The sequence below is a fragment of the Pangasianodon hypophthalmus genome, chromosome 28, assembly GCF_027358585.1.
Source record: "Pangasianodon hypophthalmus isolate fPanHyp1 chromosome 28, fPanHyp1.pri, whole genome shotgun sequence".
Taxonomy (NCBI): Eukaryota; Metazoa; Chordata; class Actinopteri; order Siluriformes; family Pangasiidae; genus Pangasianodon; species Pangasianodon hypophthalmus.
In genome coordinates this window covers 10,593,056-10,620,080 of record NC_069737.1, presented here as the reverse complement: position 1 = coordinate 10,620,080, position 27,025 = coordinate 10,593,056, and the positions used below count along the sequence as shown (strand labels likewise).

The 27,025-nt window shown below is 39.3% G+C and overlaps 1 protein-coding gene and 1 long non-coding RNA gene across 19 annotated transcripts in view; both read right to left on the bottom strand.

The window, feature by feature from the left end:
• Window positions 1-27,025, bottom strand: part of fam135a (family with sequence similarity 135 member A) — a 102,990-nt gene that overhangs the window by 19,782 nt on the left and 56,183 nt on the right. For 13 of the 18 annotated variants that reach the window (XM_026942995.3, XM_053230893.1, XM_026942996.3 and 10 more), the window contains 7 exons: window positions 11,870-12,009; window positions 11,684-11,754; window positions 11,215-11,388; window positions 4,986-5,112; window positions 4,149-4,302; window positions 3,390-3,467; window positions 3,025-3,074 (listed from right to left, as the gene is read on the bottom strand). In XM_026942995.3, the coding sequence (XP_026798796.1) occupies window positions 3,025-3,074; window positions 3,390-3,467; window positions 4,149-4,302; window positions 4,986-5,112; window positions 11,215-11,388; window positions 11,684-11,754; window positions 11,870-12,009 (794 nt within the window). Of the gene's footprint in view, window positions 1-3,024; window positions 3,075-3,389; window positions 3,468-4,148; window positions 4,303-4,985; window positions 5,113-11,214; window positions 11,389-11,683; window positions 11,755-11,869; window positions 12,030-27,025 lie in introns of all 18 variants that reach the window. The other 5 variants (XM_026942999.3, XM_053230896.1, XM_053230897.1 and 2 more) reach the window with 2 other exon arrangements.
• Window positions 12,068-27,021, bottom strand: LOC128317649 (uncharacterized). The gene is made up of 2 exons (XR_008301184.1): window positions 21,371-27,021; window positions 12,068-16,764 (listed from the first exon to the last, which is right to left on the bottom strand). It is a non-coding gene; the product is annotated as an uncharacterized LOC128317649 (long non-coding RNA).

Genomic DNA, 27,025 nt, shown 5'->3' with positions numbered 1-27,025 from the left:
ATCCCACTCTTCCCAGCCACAATTTCTTCACCCTCATGAAGTCTGGCAAGTGGTACCAGAATACTGTAGCCAGAACATCCAGGCTCCAGAACAGTTTATATCCCCAGGCCATTAGACTGATCAATAGTCATCATCCACTACCGCTTCCACACACCTCATACTAATTGGATTAATAAGCTTTGTCACTTTAAACACTACACTTTGCGCTGGCACTTTATCACTACTTGACACTTTACACTACTGCCACTTTATCGTTACTTGCACTGCTTCATTATACTGCGAAACCTTTTTTATTGGTAACTGTTCTTATTGCATATGGATTCTCTTATTCATACTGTAAATTGACTTTTGCTATTGTGTATTGTTTATTTTTTATTATTCTTCCTGCTTTGTTCCTTATTGTATATTTTTTGTATTTTTATTGTCTTTGTAATTTATTGATGTTGCCCTATTATCCTGTCTTTCTCGTGAGGAAAAAAAACAAAACAAAAGAATTTCATTGTACCAATGTACATATGACAAAGACCTTGAATCTTGAATCTAAATCTCACTCCACACATGCATAACTTACAACTGGATTACAACTAATGTATATATAAATGCTGATTTTATATTTTATGTATGAGAAAAATATACTTATCAGCCATAACATTAAAACCACCTCCCTAATATTGTGTAGGTCCCCCTTGTGCTGCCAAAACAGTTCTGACCCTTTGACACAGGGACTCCACAAGACCTCTGAAGGTGTGCTGTGGAATCTGGCACCAAGGCGTTAGCAGTAGATCCTTTAAGTCGTGTAAGTTGCAAGGTGGGGCCTTCATGAATCAGACTTGTTTGTTCAGTACATCCTACAGATGCTCCCAAAGCCTTGAACTCATTGCCATGTTCCTCAAACCAGTCAGAGTCTAGATCTATATCCAAATGAAAACCAATGGAATGACTTGAAGAGGGCTATGCACAGATCTCCTTGCAATTTGATAGATAGATCTGGATTATTTTTGCAAGGACAAGTAGAATTGTCAAATAAAGATTGGTGTGTGTATGTATGTGTATACACACATACACACATATACACACACATATATACACACACACACACACCGATCAGCCATAACATTATGACCACCTGCCTAATATTGTGTTGGTCCCCCTTTTGCTGCCAAAACAGCCCTGACCCGTCGAGGCATGGACTCCACTAGATCCCTGAAGGTGTGCTGTGGTATCTGGCACAAAGACATTAACAGCAGCTCCTTTAAGTCCTGTAAGTTGCGAGGTGGGGCATCCATGGATCGGACTTGATGGCCAGCACACCCCACAGATGTTTGATTGGATTGAGATCTGAGGAATTTGGAGGCCAAGTCAACACCTTGAATTCTTTGTCGTGTTCCTCGAACCATTCCTGAACAATTTTTAGTGTGGCAGGGCGCATTATCCTGGTGAAAGAGGCCACTGCCATTAGGGAATACCATTGCCATGAAGGGGTGTACTTAGTCTGCAACAAAGTTTAAGTAGGTGGTATGTGTCAAAATTACATCCACATGAATGCCAGGGCCCAAAGTTTCCCAGCAGAACATCACACAGAACATCACACTGCCTCTGCCGTCTTGCCTTCTTTCCATAGTGCATGCTTGTGCCATCACTTCCCCAGGAAAGTGACGCACATGCACGTGGCCATCCACATGATCTAAAAGAAAACATGATTCATCAGACCAGGCCACCTTCTTCCATTGCTCCATGGTCCATTTCTGATGCTCATGTGTCCATTGTAGGCACTTTCGGTGGTGGACAGGGGTCAGTCTGGGCACTCTGACAGGTCTGTGGCTACGCAGTCCCATACGCAGCAAGCTGCGATGCACTGTGTTTCCTGACACCTTCCTATCATAGCCAGCATTAACTTTTTCAGCAATTTGTGCTACAGTAGCTCTTTTGTGGGATCGGACCAGAAAGGATAGCTTTTGCTCCCTGCGCACATCAGTGAGTCCTGGGCACCCATGATCCTGGCGCCAGTTCACTGGTTGTCCTTCCTTGGACCACTTTTGGTTGGAACTAAGCACTGTATACTGGGAACACCCCATAAGACCTGCTGTTTTGGAGATGCTCTGACCCAGTCAACTAGCCATCACAATTGGCCCCTTTATCAAAGTAGCTCAGACCCTTATGCTTACCCATTCTTCCTGCTTCCAACATATCGTCTTTGAGAATTGACTGTTCACTTGCTGCCTAATATATCCCACCCCTTGAGAGGTGCCACTGTAATGAGACAAGCAATGTTATTCACTTCATCTGTCAGTGGTTTTAACGTTATGGCTGATCAGTGTAGGAACAATTCAGTACCTGTAATCATTCATCTGGGTGAATGAGGCAATGACAGAGCTCTCAGTCAGGTTATTAACGTTTTATTAGGCTGCATGTAAAAATAACAACTGGTAAAACCCTGTTTTGCTGTTCTGACACCTGGGTTTAATGCCTGCTTTAGGCAATACAGTGAAATGCAAGTATTTACCCTCATGATCCAGGTTTGTGCCAGAAAAAAGTCTGTAAATTGCTTGTATGTCCGGTATAATATAATCATAATATATAATAATAATCAGGTATAACAGGACATTTTAGATGGTTTTGCATGAAATTGAAAGGCTTATTCAGAACTAATGCTGAGGACATACATTAAAGTTGGGATGTGATCCATAGAGGGAGGGGTTATATTTAAATAACTCTCTCTCACGCACAGTAAGCAAGTAAGATTGAGCTGAAATGTGGTACACTACATCGCTGTGCAAATCTGTGAGTGGATTTCTACTGCTGACTAGGTTACTTCAAAAACATGGCTGCCATCAACTAATTAGCTTGCAGCAAACACTTCACCATGTTAACAATGAGCTACTGTTATGAAACTTGAACAATATGTAAATCTACGTTTCCTGTAGCTTGCTTTCTATGCAACTGGCTGGAACTAGCCTCCTGTGGTTTGATCTGCAATCACTGATCGTTGAATTATTATTATTATTGTTATTATTACCGACATACCTTGACATGTTCGCAAAGCTCATGGAGACGGGCTTCCACATCCAGTTTTTCTAAAAAGGTCAAAAATATATCAAAATCAATTGGGATTTCTCAGCACTGTATGAGGAGAGAAATTAGTCTCTCTGATGAGCCAAAGATTGAGTGCTACAAGAGAGAACTAACACAGGAGTACAGAGGATACTAAAGAGCAGCATTCCTGCAAAGAAGTGAATCGTTTGTTGTTAGTCTTGGTTCCAAATGACTGCTAACAATAGGAGAGAGTCCACAGCTCTCGGCCCACACAATGGAAAGATCAACTGGCCATACAAAGAAAAAACGAACACAAAAATGAAAGGCGTGTTGAGGTTGACGGTCAACTGACATACCTATGTGGATGTGCCTTTGGCCCCTGGGAAAAGGTCTTCTTAGAACTCGCTCATAAAGGACTTGCATGCTGGGCTTGGCTAGTGGTGGGATTGCACATATAGGCATGTTTAAAATGGTTCCTCTCCCTTATACTAGAAGAGCTGAGTTCTATCTTTCATATATACTTCTTGAACCCAGTCAGAAGACATATAAGGTAGCAGAGAGAGGATGTTTAGTGTCTTTTAAGTTTAGAATAGGGTGGTGCTTTAGGGTAAAAGTCTTCATAGAAGCTCTTAGGAGTAGGACAAACTGAAATATACTACTATGACTGAAGATTATGTGCATTAGAAAATTAAGATTTAATTAGGCATATGCATCAGACATGTTAAAGGTTACAAAAGTTATAGTGGATGTAGATTGCATTGGTTTAGTGTTATGAATCATACTGGGAAAAACGCAACAGTATGCAGCAAACTGTTCTCTACTTCATGATTAGTAATAGCACTAATATAACTATGTAATTAACATGTTTTATGGAAGGAAGAATGAAAATGAAGATTTACAATACATGGAAAATCTAGACATCAGTGTTATGTCCTCTAAAAGACAGAATATAGCTACATTTTATGAATGTAGAAATATAATAGTTGTTATTAGATTATTTTATGTTTTGATGATTAACACAAAAACCTAACATTGACATCAACAATACACAGCTGTGTTTCAGTGCTCCGCATGATGACACCTAATTCTCATGAAACTACCCAGCATTAACATACCAAGCTCCATGCGGTGAGAGGAAGGGAGGCTCTTGGTAAGAGCCATGAAGTACTCAAAGAGGCCCTGGTAGGCCAGCAGCAAGCTGGCACATAGGCTATGGTGCAAGTTGAAGGCATGCTGTAGACATTGCTCTGACACCAGGAAGGTCTTGCCCTGTGGCAACCAAAGTACGCATCACTTTCAACATGTTTAACCAAATGACTATCACAGGACATTTTTCTAAATTCAAAATAGCCATTCAGTGTAAACTGTGTATTACATGATTTTGTGTAGCACAGTAATTCACATAGTTTTGATCATTAAACAATTTCAGCATTTTCCTCAGAGAACAGTGGTGAAACAAAACTGCCTCAGAGGGGGTTGGGATTAATCGGCATAAAGCTTGTGATTTGAAAGCTAGGTGTTGTGCCAAGTTCTGCTTCCGGGCCACGAAACACATAAGGTTTTATATGATAAATGCGATTGAAACACTTTTAGTCCTAAGTTTACTAAATAAATACTATTTATTTAATATTTAGTATTTAATAAATAGACCTACTTACTTTTACCAAGCCATAAGGCTAAGGTTTCCCTTATGAACTTGCTAGCACACTTACGATGATTATATCATGGTAATAACTGAATCTCCTTGAATTATTCATTTTCCATACCTACAACCTAGTTTTCAATTTATCTTGCTAAATGCTTGCTACAAAAGCAAAATTTTTTGGTAACTAGTAAAACTGAATTAAAAATGCTATTAGTAATTAATAATGCAGTCACAAAGACTGATAATAAAACACTATTTCTTTTATAAAACACTGGCTGTATTTGTGGGTGTGTATAAGTTTGCTTACATCTGGGGACAGCTGCTTGACATAGGTGCAGCCAAATACCACGGTCTCCAGCGTGGGGATCAGGAGGTCTTTGCCCTGTGCTGGTACATTGCGGTTCAGCCAGGTGCTTTTCCCAAGCCGGGGGAAACTGCATGATAATATGGAGTGTTAATACACATTATAAAGGGCAGGAAAAAGCCAATTTTGAAAATTAGCCAGTGCTACCACATACCAACTAGCCTTTGATGCCTTTGAATTCTTGTTCATTACAGCTGTAATTCACAGTAATTTCTGTGCGTGTAAATGTAAATTTCTCAAATTTACCATTTAAATGTTTTTCCAGCAAAAATACACGTTTGAGCCCTTTCAATGCTACATTACACATTTAAAAGGCACATGGGGACGTGCAGAACTTGCAAACACAATGGAGATACTTCAAATACATTTAAAAAAAGGACCAAATATCTTAGGTGCAGAAAGTAATTTTTGTGTAGTACAAAGACTTGAGTCCTACTGGGTGAAAATGTGCCAAAGACTTATGTCCTGGTAGTTGCTGGTATATCAGCTGTTATATTGTATGAGCACTTGTGTGTAGAAAAGTGGAGTTCAGCAGTCTCACAGCTTGGTAAGCTGTTTGCTAGTCTACCTGTAAGGTAGCACATGCTACTGTAACATTTTCCTGATGGCCAGGGCGAGTGCTGTCTTTAATAATCCTTTATGCACACTTCAGATTTGGGGCCTTCCTAAGCTTCCTTAAGATGTAGAGGTGCTGCTAGGCTCATTTTACATGAGCATATTGGTGAGCAGTCCATGGCAGCTCCTCTACTACAAGAAACTGCAATCTGTTCACTTGCTTAACCTCAGTTCCATTTATGTACATTAATGTGTGTGATTCCTCTGCTTCTTTAAATCAATTATCAGCTCTTTAGTCTTGCAGCCATTGAGGATCAGATTGTTGTTGTCACGCCATGTTGTTAGCCTTTTAATCTCACTCTTGTAGGCTGACTCATTGTCTTTTGTGATCAGACCGACCACAGCTGTATCTGAAAATTTGTATCTGTAAATCAAAATTTGATGACTGCGTTACCTGCATATGAGGGTACAAAGTCATAGAGTGAATAACTAGGCATGCAGCCCTGGGAAGCACTAATGCACAGTATGGAGGATGTCCGATCACCAGTTTTCACTGTCTGGGGCCTGTTGAATAGAAAATCTGCAATCTAATTGCAACAGTGTCATTTAGTCTGAGTGTGTAACTTGGCAACTATATCCATGGAGATGACTGTGTTAAAGCAGAACTAAAGTCTAACTAGTGCTGCACTTTATACAAAATTTTTCTGTATTACCCCAATGGTAATAAACCGGTATTCCCCTGACTTCAAGCAGACGTCCTGTTTGTGTTACCCCACTTCAACAAATATTGGCCATTTCATCCATGCCCATGGCAAATCTTGGCTGACACGAGTGGAACCTGATGTGGTCTTCTGCTGTTGTAGCCCATGCTCCAAAAGGTTTGATGTTTTGTGCATGCTGAAATGCTTTTCTGCTCACCACAGTTGTAAAGGGTGATTATATGAGTTACTTTATCCTTCCTGGCAACTCGAACCAATCTGGCCATTTTCCTCTTACCTTTCTTATCAACAAGGTGTTTCCACCTACGGAACTGTTGCTCTCTCAATGTGTTTCGTGTTTCACACCATTCTGCGTAACCTCTAGAGACTGCTGTGTGTGAAATTTCCAGGGGATCAGCATTTTCTGAAATAGGCTAACCAGCCCTTCTGGTACCAACATACATGCCACGATCAAAGTCACAGAGATCACACTCTTTCGTCATTCTGATGTGAACATTACCTGAAGCTCTTGACTTGTATCTGGATGATTTTATGCATTGCACTGCTGCCACAAGATTGGCTGATTAGATAACTGCATGAATGTGCAGGTGTACAGGTGTTCCTAATAAAGTGGATGGTGAGTTTTATAATATTAAAAAAAATTTAGATGCTGTCACACTTTTTAAGATTTAAATTTTCATACTCTATTGGCAGATCATTTTGCTTCTGTCTAGAAATAAATGCTTAAAATTAGAAAAATTATCTGCCAGTAGAACAAGACTATTTCAAACCTGAAATGAGTAAAAATGTTTAGAAATAGGCTTAATAACACTATATTTGGTTTACTGCAATACTATAACAGGAAATACTAGATATACTATTTTTACAAGATACAGATTTTTTTTTTTTGCAGTGTGTTTGTGACACTAACATGAAAATACTGATATAAAATTTATTGACGAGGAAAAAAATATACATGTTGTAAGCTGTCAGTGAGCAGGTTTTTCCTAACAAAAAAAAGTGATAAAAAGTCTATAAGTGAATGGTATGTCATTACTAAAATCTCACTGTGCTGCACTGCACACTCTCAGTTCACACCCTCTGGTTAGACTCACCTCTAACCTAGGTAATAAGTGTGCTGATGAATCACAAATAAATGCTCCTTTAGCAGGTTTGTCTATTTTAAGTGCTTTCAGTTTTCCCTTAAAGTGTGACATCAGGGGCACTGCTACTGTCCGAAGCCACAAATGAAACACAGGTAAAAGTTAACAAAGCCTTGAAACCACTGTAATTCCTTCACTGAACATGGCAGTTGCCAGAGGTGGAGAGATGGATGTACCCAAGCTGTAGTGCCTCTAAATTGCATTTCAGGAAGGGATAAAGAGTACACTTTACTGTGGTGTTGCTTTACCTTGTAACAAATCTATTGCACAGTCTCATGAATGGTAAGCAGGTCATTTGGAGGCCTTGGTTTTGTTGAAAATATTTGTTAGATTGCAAAATTCTCCTGAGATCTGGATTTCCTTATCCATGTCCAGACTCTACATGAGTGGTGAGACAGATCAATGCTAAGCAAATGCCATGACTGTGGTGTTAATTCACCCCTCCTTCATAAGCTGGTGGCATTGTGCTGCGTAGGCAATGAGTACCCAAATACAATAGGGATAAGGCAACTAGGGCTTTGGGTACCTAAGAAGAAGTTGGTTCAATGTGAATAAGACAACTAAGCATAGTCAGAGATTGTGCATTCCAAAATTTTCCCCAGTTTTAACAGGAGTCTGTCCAGGGCTTGAATGCAATCAGGAATGTTCATGGTATTAAAGGGATTTTCAGTTGTTCCATGAACCCTTGAAGTCTCCTGTAAAGCCAGAGTCAATTAAGGCTGTATGACAGACTTCTCTTGAACCCCAGGATACAAAGACTGTCACCATACCCCTCTTAATGTAGAGATAAGGGAAGAAACACTCATTCGTGGGTTGACTTGGTAACCATTCTGCATCATCCTTACAAACTTTGCCTGCTGAGGCCATGTCAAAAAGCTGTACTCAATGCAGGTTCATTTCACCCACCTTAGCTACTAGAAAGCAGAATGTGAATGCATAGCCTGTCCCTGCTATAGTGACAACAGTTGTCCTCTGGTATGATGGGTGATCAAAGACTTCTCTAAAAAAGAAAAATTCTGTAATACAGGACAATGACAGAGTTTTTGTGATTTTGCCTTTATACACCACCACAATGGATTTGAAATAAAAGAATCAAGACGTAGCGTAGAATTTCAGCTTTATTTTAAGAGGTTCCACAAAAATATGCCATTTACCATTTAGGAATTACAGCCATTTTCAACAAAGTACCTCCATTTTCAGGGGCTCAAAGGTATTTGGACAAAGTGACATAATTGTAAATATAACCATAATTTTAATACTTGGTTGAGATCAGGTGACTGACTTGGCCATTGAAGAATATTCAATTTCTTTGCCTTCAAAAAAGTCTTGAGTTGCTTTAGCAGTATGTTTAGGGTCATTATCCACCCGCACTGTGAAGTGGCGTCCTATCGGTTTTGTAGCATTTGGCTGAATGTGAGCAGAGAGTATAGCCCTATACACCTCAGAATACATCTTGCTACTTCTGTCAGCAGTCACATCATCAATAAACACCAGTGAGCCCATTCCATTGGCAGCCATACATGTCCATGCCATAACACTTCCTCCACCATGTTTGACACATGATGTGGTATACTTTGGATCATGAGCTGTTCCTTTCTTTCACCATACTTTTTTCACCATACATTAATGAACGTGTCTCTTGATTGTAGATTTTGACAATGATATGCCTATCTTCTCCAGAGTATTCTTGACTTCTGTTGATGAAAGGATTCTGTGATCATCCACTTTAGTTGTCTTCCGTTGTCTTCCAGGCCTTTCAATGTTGTTGAGCTCACCAGTGCTTTCTTTCTTTTTAAGAATGAATACCCAACTGTTGATTTGGCCACACCTAAGGTTTTTGCTATCTCTTATAGATTTATGTTGTTTTTCCAGCCTAATGATGGACTCCTTCACTTGCATTGAGATCTCCTTGGACTTCATATTGGTAGCTCCAGTCAAACAGCTGCCAAATGCCAACTCAATACCTGATATCAACTCCAGACCTTTCATCTGCTTTATTTGAATTGAAGTAACGAGGGAATGGACCACACGTGGTTTAACTTCTTGTCAATCAATTGTCCAAATACCTTTGAGCCCCTGAAAGCTGAGAAGTTCTTAGCTTAAAATGGCTGTAATTCCTAAATGGTAAATGCCATATTTCTGAAGTGAAGTGACGTGTAGCCAAGTATGGTGACCCATACTCGGAATTTGCGCTCTGCATTTAACCCATCCAAGTGCACACACACAGTAGTGAACACACACACGGAGCAGTGGGCAGCCTTTTTTGCTGCGGCGCCCGGGGAGCAGTTGGGGGTTCGGTGCCTTGCTCAAGGGTCTCACCTCAGCCGTGCTATTGAGGGTGTGAGAGAGCGCTGGTCATTCACTCCCCCCACCTACAATCCCTGCCGGCCCTGAGACTCGAACCCACAACCTTCAGGTTCACCTTCGGGTTACAAGTCCGAGACTCTAACCATTAGGCCACGACTGGTTTTGTGGAACCTCTTAAAATAAAGCTGAAAGTCTACACTTCGATCACACCTTGATTGTTTTATTTCAAATCCATTGTGGTGGTGTATAAAAGCAAAATGACAAAAACTCTGTCATTGTCCAAATATTTCTGAACCTGACTGTATATATGTTGATTTGATAAATGATGAGACAAAGATTCCCTGGTTAAGAGCCTTTCCAGCTAGGACAGTCAGAACAAATAAAATTTTCTCTGCATTTTGTGGGATATGCTATAAAATGCACTGCACACTGCATTAAAAATCCCATGCACTTTCCTGTTAATTTCTCAGGCAGCACAATATGCAGTTTGGTTGGCGTTCCCATGAGATCAGAGACCTGAACTTGTTCTACATGGGCTGAGGCAGTGCCTGTTTGAGAGGTAGTGTTGTGGCATACCTGGATCAATTCCTCAATGACAGTGGACATTCTTTGCAGTTGTTGGGAGTGAGCCTCTAACAGTGTCCCTTGTTCAGACACTGTGGACAGCAATTTGTGTACTTCCATGTTGGGCAAACATTAACAGAGGAGTAATCCAAAAGACAGAGTCGGTAGAACAGTGTAGGGTCAATATACACAATCAGGAACATTGCTTAAACTTGTCAGATGAGCAGTAAGCATTTGTAATGGGTGATTTCTCTAGTAGTCAATAAATAGTCGGCAAAGACAGTTTCATGAGAAACTTAAGCAGTTTCCTAGGTAACCTTGTATTCTGGTGAATGGGACCTCTGGCAGCCAGGTGAGGAATTACAGTGGGTTGCTGTGACAGACCTAAAGGTCTTTGACTAAATGCTTGCAGAAATAGAGTACAAATGATTCTTAGTTTGCTATAATCACAGCTTATTTCATAGAGGCTAAACAAATCACGTATGATAAATTAGAAGACTGTAAATAATTTGAAGGTGCTATATAAAATAAAGTATATTGTTATAAATTAGACTTAATAAGAGACTTAAAAATGGGGGAATTTTTCATGTTAGATTACAAAACTTGAAACAAATGGAATAGTTTTTCAAAAAAACATCTTTCATCAAAACTTGATCTCAATACACATGAAATTGACTTTTGTGATGCATCTTTGAATGTGATTTCTTCTATGCTTGTGACCTTGTAGTATGTATGTAGTAAAAACTACAGTGTGTTACACAAGTGAAAGTTTCTGTAGAATCAGAATGTGCATCATCATCATCAATCACTGTTGCACAGCCAGATTTTAGAAAGCAGTCTAAACGGAATTATTTAGGAAAACAGGGCCCCAGACCCTTTTCTGACCTAATGAGAGGTTGATGCAGTGCCACCAGAGAGGCGTGGATGGTGACAGAGATGATTGATAGGTGAAAGTAGTCAAACATGACATTGATGTGCTGGTGAATGCCTCTGTGGAGACTAAAATGCAATCGCAAAGTCCGACTGCTGATACTCTGCAGTGACCTAGAATCCTCTGGCCTAAGGAAACACAAACATGACATAACAATAAATTACATTATCTAGGGATAAATTTAAATTAAAATTTTATATTCAGATTTCTGTAAAGCTGCTTTGTGACTATTGTCCATTGTTAAAGCACTATACAAATAAAATTTAATTGAATTAATCAATAATGATAATAGTATTCAAGAATAGTGAAATATTTTATATAGATGTCAACTAACAAATTTTCCTTTCACCAACTACACAATTTGTTCTGTAAGAGTATGCTTTAATCAAGTTCATGATAAAGGAATAAAATTTCACTACATACATGTAGTCACCATCTGCAAAGTAGAGGTCCAGAGAGAGCTGAAAATCCATATCATTTAGGGATTCTTCCACCTGAAGAGGAGAAACATAGACTAATGATTGATTTTCTTATGATCTTCACAAATAAATTTACACATTCACTGTATCCCTTAAGTAAAACTTTGATATAAATGAAGATGAATCTCACCTTCTTCTCATCTAGTAGCATCATCACCTTAAATATGAGAACATCGTTGACTACTATTTCTTCATTCTTGTAAAGAATCTGAAAGGTTTTGCTGTAGATGACATCACCTTGCACCGATGCAGGAATGACCATATCTGAATCTATAAAATGGAGCATAACACTGAACAAGCTATGAGATACAGATATCTGTGGATAGGATTTTTTTTTTTAAAGTTACATTTAATAACTTTTAATAACATTTAATAACTTGCTCTTTAATGAACAGCTATGGAATTCTTGCAAAGTCTTTTTTTATTGTTCATTTAGAATTTTTAGTTTTATTCTTCTGATTTTTTTGTTTTGTATTTTTAGCTTCTATAACATCAGAACTGTTACATTATTAGTGCATGTAACACCTACTCAAGAACAAATAAAAAGTTGTTCACTGAAATAGTTGAAACAGTATGAACATGTGATTAATCATAGTTTTGGGTAACACCTGGCCATAAAAAATGTATGTCAAAAAGTAATTACTTTGTCAAGTTTATTTTACAGTTTTGATTGGTTTTCACTTAAATAAATTGTCTTAAAACATTTCCAGATTTGTCCAACAGGGGCCAAGATCAAGTTAGTAGTTAATTTAATAAACAATAACAACAACAATAATAATAATAATAATAATAATAATAATAATAATAATAAACTACCTAGGATAAATAAATAAACAGATAATAATAATAATAATAATATCTGTCTCTCATTTAGCCCCAGCCAATGGGAATTGCTATTTCTTTTGGTATGCTCTCACTCCCACCACCCTCCTCACTACAAGCTCACGTCACTTCACCCTCATTGCTAAACAAATCACCTACCAGGGTTTAAGTACCATCTTGTGTCCGAGTATCAGTGTTCACCCTAGAGATCCCATCACAGAACATAATTATTCCTTAATTATAGTGCCTTTGGTGGTAGAATGGCACTTCTTGCAGCCCTTTAGGGTATGATCTTAAACCTACATAGAGTTGTAAATTTGGAATCATAGGAAATTGAAATGATGGTTCCACATGTGACTTCTATGATTTTCATTCTGAGTAGAGCCCTGTATAAAAGTTCTTTACATCATCACTTCATTACTATCAGCAACTGCGCTCCTGTCTCCCTGGCCTGGAAATCACCTACAAAAACATCCTCAGATGGTACTTTAATGGACTAATCCTCAAAGAGCCGCAATTTGGTAGCTATAACAAAAGAACATGAGCAGAAATCTCTACAGAAAAGAACTGAAAACAAATTAAGAAAACTCAAATTTCAATGAAATTTTAACTTTTAAGTTAAAAAAAAAAACAAAAAAAAAAAAAAAAAAAAAAAAACAACTCAGTATCTACTACAAAGACTCAGTCATAAAACTTTTAATAAAGTAAACTAAATCTGGAGGTTTCTAGCTAACCTCATTAAATAAAATAAAGAACAAACAAAAACTGCAACTATTAATTGACTGATATCTGCAATAAAACAGAATACAAGACTACCCACAGAAACGAAAACTGCCACTATTTCATTGCACCTTAAACACAATAAAGAACACACCTGACCCTCTAGTCCATTATCACTCGTCAACACAGACAAATAATTATAAGCTAGCTACCAGAACATAAAATCAACCTACATGGCAGTTGATATACTGTCCCCTCTGAAAGTATTGTAATGGCAAGTATTGGAATGGCTTTTGCTTTTGCTGTACACTGAAGACATTTGGGTTTGAGATCAAAAGATGAATATGAGACGGCAGATCAAAATTTCAGCTTTCATTTATTGATATTTACATCTAGACAACTTATAACACGGCATCTTTTGTTTGAACTCACCCATTTTTCAAGTGGTTAGTAAGATGGCTGCCTAAGCATAGAGCTCTGACAAGCATTGATTACATTGATCCCTCTTTATTCACCTGTAACAATCAGCCGAAGCTTCACGACGTGTGAAAATTTTGATGAAAATTTTGTGAAAAAAGTTGATGGAAGATATCAAAGCAAGCAAAAAAAAAAAAAAGTGGCTTGCTAACCCCTTGGCAAGGTTAGCAGGCCCAAGCCACAACATGTTACTCTGGACATGGCGAAAATCTATGCACCGCTAAGGAAGATTTCCAAGGAACTGATCAGCCTAGAGGACATTCGCTTCACAACAGTATCAGTGGAAGAGAAATTACTGGCGCTTGTCACACGAATGACAGAACTAGAGAAAAGTGGACACCTGGAGGACACCGATAAGGAACTGAAACTGTCCTAGGAGACCAACCCGCTAAGCTATTAAACCCGAGATGGATATCCTCCAGTACACATTGGAAGATATGGAGAAGAGCTATCGGAGATTGAGCAGGTTCACTGGGCCCCATTCATAATAAAATTCAATTATACAACTTGAACCCTTTGGCTGTTATTTCCAAATATGAGAGAGAGTGTGAAAATGCATGTGTCTGATTTGTTACAAACAAAGGCTAATGTGGTAAACACTCAGTTCAGCAGGATGAGTGCTGGTATTGTCACAAGCAGGGGCACTGGGAGTGTGTGTGCCATAAGAAGGCTGACACGAGAAAGCTGAGTGGGAAGTGTGCTCCAACTTCCAGAGCTTCCCAGCCTGACCCACTGGGCGGGACTATCTCAGTAGAGGTGGCAGGGCAAATAATTCAGCCTCCCAACACTCAGATGCTTTACTTCAACCTCCCCATCCTCTTGCTGCACATTCTTTTTAAATATGTCTGCTGTGAAAGCCTATTTGCAGCCAATTATGCATGAGCAAGATAACAGACTGTATGTGATACTCACTGTGAATGATCATGAATGCAGTTTTTTGATTGACACTGGTGCACAAGTATCAATAATTCCAATAGAGATGGCTAGAGATTTTGTCTAACCAGAACTAGCACTGTCATTTCTGGTATGACTAGGGATCATTCTAACACTTACAGAACTGAACCTGTTTGTTTTTGTTTTGGTCTTACGTCACTTGCCATCCGTCCTATTCTAGGCACTGATTTTATTTTCAATAAAATATAAATATTGAGTGATCATGACTGTGTGATGCTTTCACACTCACCGCTTTCGAGCATTTCTGAGATTCCACTGGAAAATCCAGACATGATTTTATTTACAGACGATTCAGTACTGAACAGATGCAGGTGTGCTGGATGGGCTGTTTGCTCATCACACACAGTGATAGCTCAGAGATGTCTCCCTGATCATCTCTCAGCCCAAGCTGCTGAACTTGTGGCTTTGATTAATGCCTACATCCTAGCCACCAGTTGTGCTATGATTTATACAGATTCACACATTGTCCAACATGTCTGGTTAAGATTAAGGCCCATTGCCCCCCTGACACTGATGAAGCTCGAGGTAATGCTATGGCTGATGCTGCAGGTAAAGCTGCTTGCAGTCTTCCTTCTGTAATGACCTCTTTATGTAGAGGTAGAGGCATAATGTAGCTTTACCATAGAACTTAACAAATACCATTTGAAAAGTGTTTCTCATTTCTATCAAACCCAAACAATGTTTACAGCCCACTCAATAGCTGATTGCATCTCCAAAACTGGTCCTTGGATAAACTGGCTATCAATTAAGGAATTTTGTCAGGTTCCGGCCCCTTCTGGTACTTATTGACTGTGTGGAAGCACTGCTTATAGTGAATTACCTGCTAAGCTCAATGGCTGATATTTATTAATTTATCTACTTCCTGCCATGAGACCCTAATCTTTTCTTAAGCCCTGAGTAACAGGAAAACCTGTTACCATCACTCATATCATTTTACTACATTTACATTTGATGTTAATGTTAATGGGGTAAAGTGTCCTGTGGGTTATCAAATCCTTATTAACTTTAACAATAAGAGACATCCCCTTAGTATATCCCCTTAGCAGTTGCATCATCAAACAACCCAAACCTGTGTGTTGAGTGTTTTACCTGTAGTCATACCATTCGGAGCAGATTTTTAGGGTGTCATGGTTAATCTTGATCAAATCACAATGGATGATGATTTTGTAAAATCAGTTTTCTTTAGATTATGTACAGGGGGTACCTGTGCAGTGCTAGGCCCGGAGTGCTGTATGGATATTTTTTTTGACCCTACCAGAAATTTCACTAAGGACACTGAGGAAAGGATAATTTTTCCCAAGTTGTAAGTAAGAGACCACTGCAAAATTCTGAGTTTCTCTGGATTTCCAGTTTTGTTTTATTCCATAAACTACTGAGATTTCTCCCAAATTCCAAATAAAAATAGTCATTTAGAAAATGTATTTGCAGAAAATGACAACTGTTCAAAATAACAAAAAAGATGCAGTGTTTTCAGATCTCAAATAATGCAAAGAAAACAAGTTTGTATTCAACTTTAAACAACATAATACTAATGTTTTAACTTTGAAAGAGTTCAGAAATCAATATTTGGTGGGATAACTTTTCAATCACAGCTTGTGACTATCCATCATCCTCTGAGAGACATTCCAGAGGTTTTCAATGGGGTTCATCCATACCTTGATTGACCTGGCTGTGTGGCATGGAGCACTGACTTGCTGGAAAAACCAATCCTCAGAGTTGGGGCACATTGTCAGAGTAGAAGGAAGTAAGCTTTCTTCCAGGATAACCTTATATGTGGCTTGATTCATGTGTTCTTCACAAAGACAAATCTGCCCTATTCCAGCTTTGATGAAACACCCCCAGATCATCACTGATCCTCCACCAAATTTCACATTGGGTATGAGACACTGTGGCTTGTAGGCCTCTCCAGGTCTCTGTCTAACCATTAGACAACAAGGTGTTGGGCAAAGCTGAAAACTGGACTCATCAGAGATGATGACCTTACTCCAGTCCTCTACGGTCCAATCCGTATGGTCTTTTGCAAACCTCAGCCTTCCTCTTCTTTGCTTCTCACTGATGAAGAAGAAGAGATGAACTTTTCAACTCTTTTGGCATGTTCAATAGTTATTTTTTGATTCCAATTAATTTTGCCATCCAGCTGGTCCTACTGCAAGAGGATAGTGATGACCACATTTTTTTTAATACTATCATCGTTAAATAAAATTTGGTTCAGGAGATCATCTAATCAGTACCTCATTAAGTAGAATGAGGTGTGCTTGTGTTGGAATTCAACAGACACTGGAATGAAATGGCTGCCATACATGTAGAGATGCTGATTTAACCTATTATACTGGTCAATATTTTTGCTCCAAATAGAGATGAGCCTAGTTTTTGGGGGTGATATAGAGGGCAAAATTCAACAAATGGGAAATTATGATCTTGTGACTGGTGGGGACTTAGCTATGGACTCAAATTTAAATCGAAGCAGTTTGGTGTCATGTCAAATCCCAAAAGCTGCAAATCCACATAAAACATTTACACGTACAGATTTCTTTCTAATATCGAAGGCCCTCTTACAGTCTGTGATTATGTGCAATTGGAAGCATCCAATCACTGACAGGACAAGGTGGAGGTTTAATTCCAATTTGCTAAATGACACAGAATTTAAAGAGGCATTACGGAATCTATATACAAATAAATGTGGCCTTGGCACCTTGTGCTACAATCACATGGGAGGCTTTTAAGGTAGTAATAAAAGGACTTGTAATTCAATGTGCTTCACACAAAAAGAAAAAGAGTCTTGCAAGACAGACGAAAATGAAAAACAATATTAAAGGGCTGGACACCAGACTAATTAAGAAATATAATGATAAGGATTTTAGGGATTTAACTAAATTGAAGTACAAACATAACTGTAGCTTATCACAAAAAGTCAAGTTCTCTCTCTTTAGAATGTGACAAAAATACTTTGAATGTGTGGACAAAATGGGGAAGTTGCTGGCCAGTGGTTCACAACAGAGAGGAATGTCCTCTCTTATCCCAGCAATTAGAACACAGGGAGAAGAGCTTCTGGCTAAAGTGGACAATATTGATATTAATAATACAGTCGGAGAGTTTTACAAATGACTATATACCTCAACAGTAAGGAAGAGAATATGAAAATATTTTTGGAAAATTTAAAACTACCTAAATTAAATGACCAAAGGGAGGACCCTGTATCAACGATAACCTGTCACGTGATTTCACGGGTTGTTAAAGATTTGCCAAAAGACGAGGCCCCATACATGATGGTTTTACAGCAAAAATGTTATGTTGCTGAAGTGACTCTGCTGCTACACAGCATGTACATGGAAGCATTTGAGAGAGAAGAGCTACCTCCTACAGTAGCCAAGGCATTAATCACACTCATTCTTAAGAAGGACAAGGACCCATATGAATGTAAGAACTATTGTACAATTTCTCTTTTCTTTAGATGCCAAGATACTGTCAAAGATCCTTGCAAATAAGTAAATAGAGTTATAACTCTTTGATACATGAAGATCAAGTGGGATTTATTCAGAAATGGAACTTGGCAGATAATATCAGGAGGTTTATCAACATCAGGTGGGTGGTAGCAGATTTGTATTGCCCAGTTGCAGCTATCTTGCAGGATGTGGAGAAAGCTTTTGACAGGGTTGACTGGGGATACATGTTCAGGATGATGGAAGTTTTTGGGTTTATTAAATGGGTGCAGTTGTTATATAACCAGCCGGAAATGGCAGTTCAGACAAATGGGTATATATCTTCCCATTTTACTTTAGGAAGAGGGACACACCAAGGCTCTCCACTTAGTCCATTATTATTTTGCTTAGCATTAGAGCCATTAGTGAATATGATTTGTCAATATGAAGACTTTCGTGGAGTTCTATGCAAAGGTGATTCTCATAAAATAATGTTGTAGGTGGAAAATATTCTCCTATTTGTATCAGATCCCTTTACATTGGTAAACACAATTAATGTGTTTGCTGAATTCTCAGGGTATAAGGCAAGTCAGAGGCTCTTCCCCCAACTAAATTTTGTCCAACCACAATGTTTCAGGCAGGCAATTTCTGTTGGCCTGGGCAGGGCTTATATTATCTGGGTATTATATTCCCCCCCCACAGCTGGAAGTTGTGATAAAGTAAATTCAGAACCCCATTACAAAGAATGACAGTTGATGTGATTCTTTGGTCCTGCTTAGGTCATTCATTATGGGGGAAAGTTTATGTCCTCAAAATGAACAGAATACCAAGATTAAATTACCTATTACACCCCCTGCAAATTCCACTTAACTACGTTAAAAAAATTGAAGGTATTTGCAAAGAAGTTCTCTGGAATGGAAAACGTCTTCACATTCACCTAGGTAAACTCCAACAACCTGTAGAAAAAGGAAAATTAGAATCCCAAATTTATTGCTTTACTATTATGCATACAGTCTGAGACGCATCGCATAGTGGATGCTACCTCCAGAGAGAGCACCACCTTGGCATGCAATGGAACAATCTGCCACTGCACTGGTGCCCTCAATACACTGTTTTTTCGACAAAACCTGCAAAGGCTACAAAGTCCCATCCAATCGTATCTCATCTTAAGGAATTGTGGAGGAAAATTACAAAAAGGATAAATATTGACTTATTTAAATGAGACAGCAAGTATTTGGCATAATCCCAAACTGCGTATAAATAACACCCCATTTATATGGAAAGAGTGGTTAGAAAAGGGGCACTGTTAATCTAGGAGATTTACATAATGGTGGCATAATGAAATCTTTTGAAGACCCACCACAAAAATATGGCCACAATAAATCTCACAACTGGGGATATGTTCAATTATGCCATGCACTGAAACAATTATTTAGGCTGTTCATCATTGTGATCAACCTCCCCTCTGACAAACTCCAGTCCTCTTGCCTTCTCCCTCTTCTGCATTCCTTCTCCTTGACGTTCAACGGCTGCCCTCCCACACACAAGGGAGGAAACGCCCAGGACCTTGTCTTCAGCCGCCCCTCTCCAGCTACAGACATCAATGATACCCCACTCCATGTCTCAGATCATCACTTCTTATCTTTCACCATTACCCTCCCTATCCTTGTCTAAAACCAACTATCAATACTTCTCTCCCCCTTGTCGAAACCTCCACTCTATCTCCCCTTCCTCCATAGCTTCCTGCACCTTATCATCCCTCCCAGATCCTGACTCCTTTTCCTCCCTACCATTGGAGCTAGCCATAGACATTTTCCTCTCCTCACTTTCGTCATTCAAGGACTTCCTCTGCCCTCTATCTTCTAAACCCCGGAAGATTTCCTGCCCTGTTCCTTGGCTATCGGATGTGTTACCCGGCAATCGGAGAGATTTAAGAACAGCAGAGAGAAAGTGGAAGAAATCACAACTTGACACAAATCTTGCCTATTACCATGCTCTCCTGTCCAAATTCTCATCTGAAGTGACTTCTGCTAAGACTGCCTTCTACAAGGAAAAGTTGAAAACTTCTGAACAAGATCCTCGCAAGCTCCACATCATCTTTTCTTCACTACTCAACCAACCGGCTCCTCCTGCTCCATCCTCCCTGACTGCTGAAGATTTGCCACCTTTTATTATGAGAAGACTCAAAAAATCTGCCACACCTTCACTTCTGCCCCAACTCCTACACTACAGACTGAGGATTCCCATTCTCCTTTGCTGGCACATTTTTCTAAATTAGCAACAGAAGAGATCCTGCAACTCATCTTCTCCTGCAATTGTACCACCTGCCCATTGAATTCAATCCCTTCCACAATGCTCCAGTCCATCTCTCAAGACTTCCTCCCCTTCATCACCACTATCATCAATGGTTCCATAACATCTGGTCATGTACCAACTGCATTCAAGAGAGCAAGGTTTATTCCCATCCTGAAGAAAACCCACTCTGGATCCCTCTGACATTAGCAACTACCGACCAGTATCACTTCTCTCTTTTCTTTCTAAAATCCTCAAACGAATATAGAAAAACCATAAAATATTAACCACAAAATGTGTACTCATATTTGATAATATTTAATAGTCAATGTTACAGATGTATGGAACCGGTATAGTGCACAAAGTGACACGGAGGCCTGAAAGTGATCTATATGACCTCACATAGGCATTGGTATCCTACTAAGTGGGGAGAGCAGGAACAAGCTGTAAATTTAAATGAGTAAGGCTTCCTTAAACAATAACATAAGCATATATGGGAATGTTGGGTCTTGTGAAAACAGGATGGGGAAGTTTTTTCATGTAAATGTATATAAGAATGCCCTGTTGGGTAGCTTTTCTCTGCAGAAAAGCTACCCAACAGGGCATTGATACTTGAAAGAATAAAGTCTAATGGCATCAACACCCCTGTTCACTGGAGTGATCTTTGATCTTCATTAATTGCTACAACACGAACTGCCTACAATCAACTGTATTGTAACTCTCACAGAACAATCTCCAAGATCCTAACCAAACTGGCACATTCCACAGAGACGTCCCTTTTGGCCGTCACTGAGAAGCTACATGCTGCTAGATCAGCCAAACTCTCATCAATCCTCATCCTCCTTGACCTTTTAGCAGCGTTTGATACAGTGAATGACAAGACTCTCTTGTCCACCCTCCTGAATCTAGGAAAACGTGGTGCAGCATGGCAACGGTTTGCTTCCTACCTGGAAGGTCGGTCATATCAGGTGACATGGAGGGGATCCACATCTGCTCTCTGCAGCCTCCCCACTGGTGTCCCACAAGGCTCAGTATTTGGTCCTCTTCTGTTCTCCGTCTAAACTTGATCGCTTGGTGTGGTCAGATCATCACATGGGTTTTCAGAGCACTGCTATGTGTATGACACTCAACCATGGACAATCAACTGTCCTTTTCCTCTCATATTGTTAATCTGACACACTCATGTCAATTTCTCCTTCATAACATCAGAACGATTTGTCCATTCTTTCCACACAGGCCATTCACAGGTGCTCATTCAGTCCCTTGTCATTTCGAGACTGGACTACTGCAACTCGACCTCTGCAACTGATCCAGAATGCAGCTGCATGCCTGGCTTTCAACCTTCCTAAGTTCTCCCACACCACCCCACTGCTATGCTCCCTCGGGGTTAGGGGTTAGGGTTAGGGTCTGGACTTTCTTTGGCCCACAGAGAGTGAGCGGCAACTGTGGTAATGATCAGACAACAGATATTCTCAGGAATGGGAGGAATCTGGGAAGTCCTGCATTAGACGAATGGATTACTGAATTGGGAAATGTTGCGGCTTATGAAAGTATGTAAGGACCTGAAAGAAGGTGATGAGGGGTTTAGGATGTATTTTTATATTGACTGTTACAAAGATGGTGTGTAACTTTTGGAAAATAAAAAACATAAGACTTTAAAAAAAGGATAAACCAACATGAAGATCAGAGAGCTGTCTACGTGAGAATAGCAAGCCATTTTGAAGCTAAGAAAAGAGGAAAAATCAGATCAGAGCCACTGCACAAGCATTGGGCTTAGCCAGTACAACAATTTGGAATGTACTGAAAGAGAAACAAACCACTTCTGTACTAACAACCAAACATTAAACTGTCTGCCATGAAAAACAACAGCAGTTAATGACAAACATTGAGAAAGCTTTGAAGAAAAAAAACAAAAATATGAGTCACTGACCTCAACAACCTTCACAGGGCAGAGGTGGAGGTATCTATAATTGTCTGGGCTGGAGCTCTCGTGTATTTCCCCGTGTTTCCCTGTTTTTCCCCTTCCTTGTGTTTCCAGTATTTTCTCTCCCTCTCGTTTCTGTTTGTATATGTGTGTGTGTGTGTGTGTGTCTGGGCATAACACTCCACTTCGCGCCTAGCCTGATACAGCTTTGATCACACCTGCTCCTCATCAACTCACCCAATCTGCAGCATATATAAACTCTGGTTCTTCAGCCACTCACCGCCAGATCATTCTGGGTACCAGTGCGGTACAATTCCACCTTTCCTTGTGTTTTTTTCATGTTATTGACTAGTGTTTTTCCTGTTGTTATCCTGTGGTCACTCTGTGTTCTATCCTCGTGCTCCAGGTTGATTGCTCACCCACCCTCAGCTCTCTGTCTGCTCACTTCCTTCTACGCCCAGCCCCACCTCATCTTCCTCATGGTTCACCGACTCTGCACTCAGCTTTCATGCTGGCGACCCGAGTTTGAAATTACCACGCTCCTCTCCCACACACCCTCACCTCTTTAAGCCATCAATAAACTGCTTACACTGAATTCCTGTGTCTATGTTCTGCTTCTGGGTCCCCTCGTTCCTGTGCTCATAACAGTATCACAATCAACTGTTCGGAGAAGACTTTAAGAGCAGAAATATAGATGCTAACCTTTATCATCACTCATCAGCAATAAGAATCGAAAGGCCAGATTGGAATTTACAAACAAATACAGACATGAGCCACAAAAATTCTGGAGAGTTTTGTGAACTGATGATACCAAGATTAACCTCTACCAAAGTGATGGAAAGACCAAAACGTGGAGAAAGAAAGGATCTGCTAACAACCCAAAACATACAAGTTCATCAGTCAAGCACGGTAGAGGTGGTGTCATGGCTGCTTCTGGAACGAGCTCTTTTTTGATGATGAAGCTCATGATGGTTGCAGCAGAATGAAAACAGAAGTCTACAGAAACATTCTGCCTGCCCATTTACAGAGAAATGCATCCAATTGGGAGGAACTTCATCATGCTTTAAGACAATGACCCAAATCACACTGCCAACACAACAAAGGACTTCATCAGGGGAAAGAAGTGGAAGGTTTTAGACTGGCCAAGTTCACCCAGTTAAGCATGCATTTCACCTACTGAAGAGGAAATTAAAGGGAGAAATCCCCAAAACAAACAACAACTGAAAGAAGCTGCAGTAGCTGCCTGGAAAAAAGCAGAAAGCAACAATGTGATGATACCAGTGGGTCACCGGTTTGATGCAGTTACTGCAAGCAAGGGATATGCTTCTAAATTATGAGTGTTACTTCAGGGCCTGAATTTCGTTTTTTAAACTGGGGGGGGAATTCCCCCTTTACATGGGTCACATGGGGGGGATTTAAAAATTTTGGGGAGAGAATAAATTTTGACACATCGGGCTAAATTAATAATCTTCATTTATTTATGTCTACATGTTTAACGTTTATATGTTTAACGTATGGTGGTTTTCAAAACAGCTTAATAACAGAATTTGTCAAGCTCTCCTCCAAACTGACATTAAGAACTGTATTAAAACTATATATTAATGCCTTTCAGAATCAGGGAATTTCATATACTCCAGTTTCAGGAGACTATTTTTACATACTGTCTTATGTTCATTCATATTAACTTTGGATAAAATGCACATTTTAAGACAGGGAGATGATGATTTACTCGCGCTTCGTTGCTGCTGTGTTGAGTCAGCAGGCGCGTTCTGTCCGATCACACACTGTAAAGAGCAAAACAGTATTTAATGTTTGAATTTCGGGATTAAAATAATATAAATTGGAAGCTGATACTATCTTCACAAGCAGCTCATTATGACTCAGAATATTAGAGCGCGTCACACAGCCTTGTGTGAATAAGATGAGTGCGACGCAGGCCACGGAGAGCACGCCGATGCGCTACAGCGCTCAGCGACAGTCAGAGATGGCCGGTGCAGCGCTGTTTGTGAATTAAACTCTAAAATAAAGACAGACTGTTTGAACCGGTGATTTCTTTTTTTTGCGTCTGTTGATGTATTTCATAATTTGATCTGAGATGAAGCAAATACATTTGTGCGGGAATTTCTCGCATTATAAAAGTTAAACTTGCAGGAATGGTTTAAATTATGCGCAATCCCCGCTATCCCGCGCCAAAATTCAAGCCCTGGTTACTTGCTTCAAGACTATCTGTTCCAAAACTTTTGCTCACCAAAAATTGGGTTGTCTGCCTCCAAAGATGCCATGTTCTAAGCTGTTTAACACATCTAGATGTACATATCAGGAAATGAATGCTGAAATTCTGATCTATTGTCTCATATTCATTTTTTGATCTCAAACCCAAAGGTCTTCAGTGTGTAGCATAAACAAATGACTACTTTCAGATGGAATACTATGTATAAATACTTATATGTAAACACAGTAGCTGTACCCTGCAGGCAAACTGGAAGACAGAGGAATTTGTAAAGGGCATTAGAGACTCTAAATAATAATTTCCTCAGGCCCACAGGCAGCTAGAAGTAAGCTTTCTAATTAAATATCAACGCTTGATGGCCTTTCAGTTACATCATGTGCTGAAGTAACAGACCTTTGTATGATTATTGTCCCCAGTCTCTCATGCTTATAACATTACTAGGACAGCCTTTTCTCATCTCAGAAGAAATATTGTGCAGTCACATGATGCAGAAAAATTAAGTTCATTCTTTTATTACCTCTAGGTTGGATAACTGTGATGTCCTGCATAACCAAGCTCCACTTAGTACAGAATGCAGCAGCCAGAGTCCATACTTGACCAAGAAAGTTTTATCTTATTACCTCTGTTTTATCTACTACATTGGCTTCCAGTAAAATTTAGCCTTTATTATAGAAAACTACTAAAGCCCTATAAAAGAATTGAATTGTCTGCCCCCATTTTTGATCTATTCCACAGCTGCTTCAATTATCAAGACCTATAATAATGAAAACTCAACAGATTTTTCGTACAAAGTTTCACCACTATGGATTAGCTTGTCAATTTGTGTTCAGGACTCACCATCTCAATCTGTAAGTCTAGGTTGAAAACCTATTTGTTTAGTCAGGCAATTTGTTAAGTAGCCTGACAGATTTTGGGGTTCAGGAGCACAGAGAGTTTTTGTAAACTGTTGTATGTTGATCTTATCTTCCACCTCTCTCGATCACCCAGGTTTTCTAATAGTGGAGTGGCAGGAAGCTGATGCCCCAGGTTTCCTCATGACTTTATTACATTCTGGCCCCCCATTTTATTTATACTGCCAGAGCTAGACCTGCCAGAGTCACTGCTTGCACAATGATTACAACATACACCCTTTTAAACAATTTCTCAGACAATGCTGTATTTTAAAAGAATACCTAATAAACTGTATTTCTCAGTGTTGAGCTGTTTGTGAAGTCCTGTTGCCTGATTTAATGCTAGAACTGATCCTCACACACTCTGAAGTATCTGAGTAATTTGAAGTGCAAGAGGTATACCATGTCATTGGATGGCCAACTTCAAGAAATCACCTTCACCAAATAGGGTTAGTCTAATTTTATAGTTAATGTTTTTGCAATCACAGTATGAAGACTGATTTATACTTCTGTGGGCACAAATAACAATGCTTTAGTTTTTATTTTTATTGAGTCATTATGGTTTACATTACCTACACTGTTTGTTTACTGGGAGTCTGTTGAAAGAAAGCAAAGTGTGCCATCCTTCAGCATTAAACTGCCCATTATAATGAACTGCAGCCTGTATAAAGCCTAGCATGTTATATATTTATATTAATACAATATCATGATTGTAGCTTTCTATAAATAAATCCTATATATATGTGATCATACTGCCATCTGTGAAGCAAAAATGAAATGCAGGGGGAAAACCCACGCAGGTTCATTTATACCAGCTGTTCAGTGCGAGAATTTTATCACAGAGGAGAAATTTTTATTAAAGACACCAATGAGAAACTAATTAGAGTGAATATTTTTAAACTGAGATTTTTACTGTTTCTATTGTCGTGACTGTTCTATTATATGCAATAACTGTTACATTATACGCCCACTAGACGGCGGTGTTTGAATGTATGAGAAACTGTTCCTTGATTTTGATTTGTTAGGAGCCACATGATAAGGGTTAGACGTCAATGTGTGCATATTAGAAGAAATGACGTACTTGTAATTGAGTATTTTCATCTCTGTTGATCCTCATGTGCTTCGGGCATCATTTGTGAGTAGTATTTTGTGCATTGTATTTTTGTTACACTAATGCAAAGAATCTGTAATTTTGTAATCTTGACTTATTTTTCTGGAATTTGTAAACTTCATATGGCTTGTTTGAATTCTTTATATTGCATTATACATCAGTTGTGTGCCATGTAAACATACTGATATGTTCAAGTACTGAGAACTGTGCTCTAGCACGTCTCTGTGTGCCATGTTTAACCATGATCCCCTTTCTCTGGATCATGACGCAAATACATCTTAACACAGAAGTATAAATTGGCCTTCTAATGCAATATACTTATGCGAATATATCCCAAGTTAGCAGTTATGAAAACTGGTGCTCTTGTATGTATGTATCTATGTGATTCAGAGTCAGAATGACAAAGAATTGAAAGGCACAGAAATATAAATCTATTGAGGAGGACTT